General features: G+C 46.8%; 1 protein-coding gene across 1 annotated transcript; it reads right to left on the bottom strand.

Annotated features, from left to right (window-relative positions):
* Positions 1-1,058: 1,058 nt before the first annotated feature.
* EIF3F (eukaryotic translation initiation factor 3 subunit F) lies at positions 1,059-8,266 on the bottom strand. Its single transcript, XM_020909956.2, has 8 exons — positions 7,859-8,266; positions 4,753-4,823; positions 4,429-4,508; positions 3,856-3,993; positions 2,413-2,504; positions 1,908-2,044; positions 1,665-1,778; positions 1,059-1,285 (listed from the first exon to the last, which is right to left on the bottom strand). Exons 1-8 carry the CDS (start codon positions 8,238-8,240, stop codon positions 1,208-1,210), a joined length of 1,092 nt encoding a protein of 363 aa, XP_020765615.2. The 5' UTR covers positions 8,241-8,266; the 3' UTR covers positions 1,059-1,207.
* Positions 8,267-9,699: the final 1,433 nt, after the last annotated feature.

The following is a 9,699-nucleotide window of genomic DNA, read 5'->3' as shown; positions in this document are numbered from 1 at the left end:
TCCTTCTCATTCTTCAAGTCCAGCTTAGGTTTCATTTCCTAACTGGAAGTCTTCCACGACCTGTAACATCTCATGATTCTCAAAGTGATGGTGTCTTTGTATCCCCTACAGGTTCTAAGCAGGCACCAGGACCTCTTGCTTAGCATACTGGTTAGCATTTGATAAGTAATACATGAGGCAACACGTAACTTGAGTTCTCCAGCCTTTCCTCAAAACACCTGATGTGGCCCCAGTTTACAAAATAAGTCATATTTATTTGCACTTAAGACTTCATCATTTGGTAAACTACCCTGTAACCCTACCTCTGCATTCTCAGCTTCCACCACTCTTGAGTAGCCAGGGTTTTCATATATCACCAGCCCTTCTATCACCTTTATCAGAAACCAGGCAATATCCCAGACTGCCCCCATCTCACCATCCAAGTGTCAGCCAGACTCCAGGTCCTCCTTGGAGTCTGCTTCCTGAACCCAAGTCTCTGTCACCATCCCCAAGGCCCAGCCTGAACCTGGGCTTGCGTCATCTCTTGACAATCATGGCGACCCTATGCCTTCTGTTTTTCTCCCTTTCCCTCCTACCTCTACACCAGTATCCGGTAATCTTTCTGAAATCCAAATCTAATTACCCAATGCCTTCCCACAACTTCCCAGATAAAAATCCAACCTCCACAGGTTGTGGGCCCTCATGGTCTGGCTCCTGCCTTCTTAGATTCTAAACAGGTTAAGCCATTTTCCATATACTTCCTTTGTCCCAATCACCCTTTCCAGATTTCCTGTTTTTTAAAAAAAAACATCAGCTCAGGTATCATGTCTTACATAGACTTTGACAGACTCTGGTCAGCCCTTATGTTCCCATCATGTCGTATTTTTGCTCTATGAGAGCAATTATTTCACTGGGCCACTAAACCATGAAGCAGATAGTGGCATAAAAAAATCCAGACCTGGATTCAGGCCACACAAACACGACCCAGCTTCCACCAAAGTACTCACTTCCTGGTTCCTGGGTGAGCTCCAGAACTGCCTTTTCCCTTCCACCCAGAGGGAAACTCACATTAGATGGAATTCACTTACAAAAGGTAGTCTATGTTTATTTAGAGTCACAAGCAGTTGATTGACTCAGTGTGACTCAGATCACAAAGACACCATTTCTCCTTCACTCCATCTGGGGTTGGCTGGGGCCCAGTGTGGCAGGAGGGCTGCCCGTGGCCCCTTCACAGGTTCACAAGCTTCTCATTGAGGGCAATTTGTGACTGTGTGAGGTTGGCCAGATAGGTCACCATCAACAGGTCCTGGAAGAGAAGGAGTCCAGGATGAGTGCGGGGCTGGGTAGAGAGTAAGCGGAAAGGCTGGCCAGCTGTATGATGGTCACTGAGGGTAAGGCAGTCCTGGGCAAATGAAAGCTGGGAGAGGCTGATCAAGAGTAGGAGGAAGACAAAAAGGAAATGCCTGAGAACACCGTTTCATCTCTGATACACCTGAGCCATGGGAAGCAAAGAAATAGCAGGAGGAGAATCTCTGAACACCTGTGCTTTCTTCCTCACAGCCTGGACTGCGAGGGGGCCAAAGGCGCTGCCCTGCCTCCTCTCTTCTCCAGGCCACCTCCCCACCCCCCTTCACACGTGTACGGGCTGAGGCGCAGGCTCCCAGAAGCCCAGGGACAACACTCACGTTAATGTTGCTGTTGAGCATGGTCTCGAAGTCCTCGGGAACTATTTTGGGTACTTGGTTAACCAGACTCATCAAGAAGCGGCCCACAGTATTGTCGGCTGACACCTTTCCAGACTGAGCACCAAGAGAGTCAATGCGGCACGTTAATTCTTGTCTCTGAGACCGTGACTTCGCCAGCGCAGCCCCTGCCGTCTCACAGTGGAGACCCACACCCTCCTCCTCCTGTTTCCCTCCCATCCTCACCAGCACGTCCTCCGCATACTGCAACACTGTGCTGAGGGCGTCCTGGATGCGAGCGGAAGCCCCGCCCACTTGCTGCAAGTCACTGGAGAGGCCGATCACCCGGTTGGGGCTAAAACAGGTCTTCATGATCAGGTCAACTGTGGGAGTGGGTGGGGTAGAAGAGACAGAAATTCAGCCATCCCATCAGGAAACAGAGCTCAAACTACCTCCTTCTGGACTGCTAGCTTCCCCAAACTCCCCCTGCTCTGCCCTTACTAGCTTTTCTTCCTTCTGAGAGAGTTCAACCCCTGCACCCAGGATGCTAATCGCTGGTTTTGGTCTTATATGAATGGCCACGTAGCCTCTGGGGCTGATGATTTCCCACCTCTAACAATTTCTCAAATAATTCTCTAGTCCCACACAAACCTTAGATCAAGGGTTGCTCTTAACCCACCTAAGGTCTTCCATCCTTGTTATATAGAAATCCCCTCCCTTTCCAGGACCTAGAAATGGGGAGGTCACTTACCTCCAATGCGTTCAGTGTCGTAATATGTGTATTTCACTGTCAGAGGGGTGAACATCACCCCCATGGTCCTCCCAGGAACACCCATTAAAGTGCTGGGGAGACAGAAGTCAAGGTTAACAGATGGCTTTGGTGGGCAGTTTCCATGTTTGGTCCCGGCTAGGAAAGCAGTCATATCAAGAGTATGGTTTCCAAGGTTCTGAGATGAGAAGGCTGGACCAGATGAAGCCCAGAGGTCTAAAGAGAACAAGCCACTTTCTTCCCTTAGCTCTTTCCACACACCAAACTCTTGGCCTGAAAGAATGGACTCAGCATTTGGACGGGGCCTGGACCCTTTTCCAGAGGATTACTTCACACACTGAAATCTCAGTGAAGAGGACAGGAAACTGAATATCCCTGTGGAACTCGGTGCCTAGACACCCTTCCCACAGAAAGAAGTGACAGGACAGGTCTCATCTGGGACCGAAAAGTACTCATCAGAACTGGAAAAAAAAATCTATTCTGGTCCATCAAGATTAGACTGGGTGCAATAATTAATCTCAGTAAAGGTGACTGCCTTTACTGAGTCAACTATACACTTTCATTGCATCTGCAGGAGTCTGAAATATTTGGAGAGGCTAAGAAATCAGGCAACAGCTAGAGCTTAGTGGTATAATAACTGGCCCTGTAAGAACTGACATGTACCACCTTTGTCCACCACGTAATGGTTAACCAGCCACTTTAGTGTCAGATACAGAAACAGCATAAAGTTAAATGCAGTAAGAGACGCACTAACAAAGGGCATCATTCCAAGGAGAAAATATAATCCTTTCAACTCCTATAGCTGCCGCCTTTCTGGCATGCCACTAGAGCCTTTCCCATCATCCAGCCCAACATCCCCCATCACCCAGCATTCTAGTTGCCTGCAAGCTCAATGTGCCAACAGGGTAATATGACTGTCATTCAAACTGTACTATAACCAAGATTAACGGACATGTTCAAGATAAAGACAGCCATTCTTAATCTGTACTGCCCTGTGTTCTATACAGTTTTAGGGATAATGACAAACCTAAGGGCAATTCAGAAAATCAGTGAAGATGGAGAAGAATCCTGGCCAGCACACCATGTGAGGATCAGCGGTAGGAGCTGTGTATGAGTTAGCTTCTAGAAAAGATGACAGGAAAAACAAGCTTGCTCAAATACCTATAGGGCTGCCCTTGGAAACTGGCTATGAGCAATGAGTAGAAGTCTGGGCAGGCAAGGGTCAGCAAGTGGTAACTTCAGGGACAGTTTCTTTCTGAGTAAAACCTCTCCAGTGATAACTGCCGAGAATGAGGCAGGGGCTTCCTCAGGAGGCAGCAAGTTGCAAACGAAGGATGACACCGGCATGGGGTGGAGGCGGGTGTCACCCAGGGCTAGCATGGATGAAGGAGGCTTCATGTCCTTGCGGCCCAAGCCCCTGGTCACCTGACATAGGCCTTGATGCTCATGCGGCCGTTCTGGAGGCTGGTGTCCACTGTGAGGTGAATGGGGTTGGGGGCTTCTCGGCTGTAGTACTCATGGATCAGCACCGAGTGCTCCGTGATGTCGTGGCCTGTAGCGTACCTGGAAAATGGAAGAGCTGTGGACTCATGTCTACACGTGACATCAACACTAAACAGGATGGTGGCATGGGTGTCTCTGGGTACCTGACACCCTTGTGGTAGTTATACCCCCAGGGACAACATTGAAGGAAAAAAAAAAAAAAGCACACTGATAACTTTATTAAATCAAATAAAACAAGGCTGACTTAAAACCTCATGAAAAACTCTAAGTCACCAGCGAGGTAAAAACGACTTGCTCAGCAAAAGCTGCAGCTCAAAATGAGTATTCTTGGCCTCACAGGATCAGAACTGCCAACAAAACACACAGAATTGCCAGCTCCTTGAGATAATACACATTCAATACCCTGTCTCCAAAAAAGGAAGTACGCTACCTAGTCAGGTGGCAAAAGGCACTGGCAATCAACCACTGAGACGTTCCACCCCCGTCCCAACTCACCAGCCCAGGATGAGCTCGTTTGGAGAGACTTTCTTGTGCAACTCATACATGTTCTTAGCAAATTCCATGTCAACAGCCACCTAAGAAGAAGGGCAAGAAAGAAAGCTAAGAAGCCACAAGTCCACAGCAAAATGGGTGAACAAGACAAGAGGCCACTCCCAACAAAGAAAAGACGCTTGGCAAGTATGTCCAAATGGGACAAAGCTCTTTGAAAGAACAGCAGTTTTAGTTATGAGCACGACACCCTTGGTGTAGGAGGGCCTCACAGAGAGTCTGGCAAATGAATAGCTACAGACCATATGGGGATCTCAAATCCCCACTCACCTCATCTTCTGACTCGTTGTGTGGCACTGAGAAGCAATTGGTGACTTCCACTGAGTGCTTGTCGACAGTTCCTGTCAGAGAGAATGGTCCAAGTGTTACAAAACCTTGGGCTTCCAACTGCCCCAAATGCTTTCAAGAGGTCTCCTCGAAGTCAAGGCACAACAACAAAAATCCAAACTGGACTCAGAAGCTCCCAAGTTTCAGCCATGTGCACCAATGGAACCTGGATTTTCCAGAGAAATGAAACCCCAGAGTTATCTCCAACTCTCTTCTTTAACGATCAGCAAACAGCGTCTATTCTTTCTTCATAGGGTCTCCTTTTGCGTCACTTCCTGCTACCTGTCCTACGCCGGATCTTCACTCTAAGATCTTCATCTTTCAGGCTCTGGACTTTCTCAATAGAACTTCACCTGCAGAGCTGCCTGGGGATTCTAACCGTGTCTATGTAGACCACGCACATAGCAGCCCCATCCTCAGAGCACACTTTTAGGGAGCGTCCCCTGCACCTCCCTGCAGCCATACGGTCCCAGTCATAACCTTAACCCTACCACCATCCAGAAAACGCCTCCTTGTGAACCCTAAACATCATACCACAAACTTTTATTTTTCGAGTTCTGGTATTTTTATTCCTGCTACCTTGTTTCTTGACCTCACTAAGACTCCCAGTCCCTTGACTGCTCCATTTTTACCCTAACCTACTAGTCCCTCTCCATAGGCTTCCGGTGCTTCCCTCTCCACCAGACTACAGTGTTGCTCCCGACCCATCAGTGTCTGTTTAATCCCACTTCACTGTGGTTTCTGCCCTCTTAGCTGAAACTATATCCCCAAAACCAATGATACTTTTTCTTTTTAATTGAAGTACAGTTGATTTACAATGTTACAAGTGTACAGAAAAGTGATTCAGTTATACCTGTATACACACACATATTCTTTTTCAGATTCTTTTCCATTAATACTAAGTATGGTTCCCTACACTGTACAGTAAGTCCTTGTTGTTTATTTTATATATAATAGTATGCATACATACTCTATATCTTATTTGACCTTTTGTCAACAGACTTGACCACTCTGAGCTTCTGAAATAGTCAAGTTTTCTATATTTTCATGCCATTATGGCACCCTTCTATTAAAGCATTTATCTCATTATACTCTAGTTACTTGCATATAAGAGTATATCTTCATCTTGAATCTAAGGTTAAGAGTAGCATTGGTTTTATCAGCCTTTGAATTCTAAGTATCTAATAGTTTTATGGCACATAAAAGGTACTAGTGATTTAATTTAACCAAATGGAATATGTCCCATGAATTGCTTTCTAACTTAAAATTTCTACATTCCTAGCAAGCAGATTCTGTGCTTCATTCTTCAGTAAGCATTGCCTCTGTAACATCTAGCATTGTACCATGATTCCATTCTGGAAGAGGAGCTGAAAATCTAGATTACAGTTGGTCTAACTTGGGTCACTGCAATATCTGGGGGCACCGAGTACAAATCTAGGGTGGAGAATTGAGAATTGTTTCTTTAGTTAACAGATCTAGTGAATTTGAGAAATCTGACAGTGTAGCCGAAAGAATATAATAGTATTTCTTGAGAGCCAAGTCAGTGATGCAAGAGTCATTTATTATAGAAGCTCAAGGCAGGGCATCGTGACAGAATTCTGGCATACTGTGGGAGATTGGGACACCCTGGTGGCTCAGACTGTAAAGAATCTGCTTACAACCAGGAGGCCCTGGGTTCGATCCCTGGGTCAGGAAGATCTCCTGGAGAAGGAAATGGCAACCGACTCCAGTATTCTTGGACAATTCCATGGACAGAGGAGCCTGCAGGCTACAGACCATACAGTCCATGGGTTGCAAAGAGTCCGACAGGACTGAGTGACTAACATTTTCACACTTTGGGAGATTATAAATAGAGGTGAGGGTGGGGGTATGGGAGATGAAGGACAGAGTGAAAACTTTTCCTGGGAACCTGGAAAATGAATGGAACTTAAAGGAAAAAAACAGGGAGAACAAGCAAAGAGAATACAAAGGCTTGGTTTGAGATAGCTATGGCAATGTTTGTAAAAATGAATCAACTAAAGTTTCTGTAAAATGCTACAGTCTCAAAGATAAAAGAGAGAATGTGTGTGTCAGGAGTGTGCCTGATGTGGTGGATGACAGCAACCAACAGCTGCTTCATACCTAGTCTGTGTCAGCACAGTCAGACGTCTTCAGCAAGTCCCTGAAGGAAAGAGACTTCCCTAATGTTTGCAGAAGTCTGGCTACAACTATTGTCCTCTTCTCAATACACCAATTGTCTTCTACAATGGAAACTATTACACGTTCAAGGGTTAAGAAAGAGAAAGCATAAATGCGACTAAAGTGGAATCACAAAAGTGCCCCATATCTGTGACCAAGATGGAGTGAAAATTAACTTGATGGGACCAGAAGTCCCCAGAGAAAAGAATACATTGTCAGAAATCCCTTTTTGGGCTTCTCGGTTTTACTCTAACATAAAATACCCATTCCTCAAATTTGGAACATGGCAGGGAAAAACGTTATTTCTCCATGTGATGGTTAATACAAAGAATAAATTTGTACTGTATTAATTGTTTGTGTCCAAACCAAGAATCAGAGGCTACACTGGGGGAACGGGGGTCTATATTTCACTGGTGACTAGTATTAGACAGAGCGAGGAAACAAGGATCAGGCTTAGACGTTTAAGCAGAATATTGAAATTCAAATGGGTTCTTGCCAAACTGGTTTACTTGCTGAGAGGGATATCTTTCTACAAGATGTCCCCACTCCGTTGCCAACTAGTTAGAAAAAACTTCTCGGTTAACACTCGGAAAATAAAGACCAGTAGCAGGTAAGGGGAAAAAACTTGGTCACTTGGGTTTAGGGAGTCAAACGTTTTTGACGTCCCAGTAAGGGTGTGAACACATTTTTCGGTGACTGGGACTAATCATACTCGAAGCGAAATGCTACTGCGAAGATTAAAAATAAAATGTTAGTCACTCGGCACACGATACTTACTCAACAAGTAACTACAAGGGAGTGAGAATAGAGGGGAACAAGATAAAAGGAGGTGGGAAGTAAAAGAGAACGTCAATTTCCCCTGACCACTCACCCAGCAGGGTCCCGATTACTCTGGCAGCTCCCTCGTTGCGTCGCTCGTAGCTGTCCACGATGGAGGCCAAAATGACCGGGTGCAGCCGGACCACGCGGCCGCCAGGGAAAGGGCCTGGGAGAGCAGGGCCTGACAGAGACTGTGCGGGGGTCTGCGCTGGGGCTGGCGCTGAGGCTGGGGTCTGGCCCGGAGCCGCGGTGGCAGCCGCTGCCGGGTCTGAGGATGACGTGGGAGCCGGCGATGGCGCTGGAGCCGGGGCCGGAGCCGGCACTGGAGCCGGGGCCGAGGCTGAGGCCGGGGCCGAGGCCGGAGATGAGGCCGCAGCTGGGGCTTCGGATGGGGCGGCGGGAGGCGCGCTCGCCGGTACTGCCGGTGTGGCCATCTTGTCGAGAGAGAAGGAGCCAGAACCGGAAGAGAGCCAGTTAGAGAACATTAGGAGCGCCATAGGCTGAACCTGCACCACGTGAACTAAGTGCTTCTGCTTACTGGCTACTGATGATGCCTCTCAGAGTTACAATTTCCTCAATTTCCTGCTCTGAGTTTGTGCTCTTTGATTTTGGTCCGATGCGCACTCAGCGAGAACCAAGCTAAGAAGTTCCGAGGAAACTTGGGACCGCCCTGGGAGGAGAGAGAGACTGCCACCAGATGGAGCTAGAGAGCGGTGCAAAGGTCGCAGCTGGCACTTCATTGGGATAATTGGCATCAAGGAAAGGGCTTTGTTCTTGAATGCATCCTAAGGTGTCCATACAGTGTATCATTCATTAAAGAACTTGAATATGTGCCAGACACTTTTAGGAGATATCTGAGAGCAAAACAAAGACCATTGTCTTTGAAAAGTTTACATTCTAGTAGAGAGAGACAAATAAGTACTTTATAGAATGTATTAGTGAAGAGGAAAAGTTAAAATTTTACATAACCTCCTGCTCATTCTGCCTCTGTAACTCAGTTTGCTCCTTGCAAAGTCTGGATCATGTAGGTCATGTAGTCTCTGAAAGTGGGGACTTACAATCCGAGGAACTAGAGTTTATCTCACACACCCTTGCCCTGCTCTTTGCAATTGCCCAGCCCCTGCAATCCTGCTTAATCATGCCTGTCCATATAAAGGTCAGCCATTCATCTCCCCGTTTTGACCGCTGTTCCCGCACATGTGAAACACCGTAGTTTAAACAAGCCTGTTGGCAGCTAGTGCTGTCCACTATAGTCTGTCTGTAAAAACTCTGTAACTCCTTTGTTTGGGGCTCAGAGCTTGGAGAGTTAACTCCTCTGGGCCCGCTGGCTTAACAAACCTGAGCTCTCCAACTCTCCGAGTGTGGTGCTTGATTTCTTGAGTACTGGTTTCTGCAACACTATGTGTGGAAGGAGCTCTGATCCTCACTCCTTGTGTAACTTTGGGCAATCTAGAGGGCTTTTATTTTAACTTCTGGAGCCTCAGTTTCCTTTATTGTGTGAGGGGTATGATCTGCCTAAGAGGAAACTTGTCAATTCCTTTGGTTGGATCATGTGCCAGCTTCCAGCTGGCAAGGTGGGTGGGTGAGGTTGAACTTCTTAGCCCGGACTCTCATGCCCAAGAACTGCTTTCTCCTTGAATTTACCTTTTGTGATTAGAATTCCCATAATCCTGCTCTCCTGTGGGTATTTTGGGTACATTCTTTCTTTCCATTCCCTTCGAGAAATGGAATATTTCCTGACATATCACTAAACAAAGGAAGTCACAGCCATTAGCGATTGCAGCCACCACTGACGGTGAGCTGATGAGCCTGAGGGAATTTAGGAAGGAAAGAATACCTGCCATTTAAAAGCCTCTGACTGTAGCCACGCCCCATTGTGAGCCCTGAGGAAAT

This window comes from Odocoileus virginianus, chromosome 10 (genome assembly GCF_023699985.2).
Source record: "Odocoileus virginianus isolate 20LAN1187 ecotype Illinois chromosome 10, Ovbor_1.2, whole genome shotgun sequence".
Classification (NCBI taxonomy): domain Eukaryota; kingdom Metazoa; phylum Chordata; class Mammalia; order Artiodactyla; family Cervidae; genus Odocoileus; species Odocoileus virginianus.
This window is presented reverse-complemented; position numbering and strand designations above follow the sequence as displayed.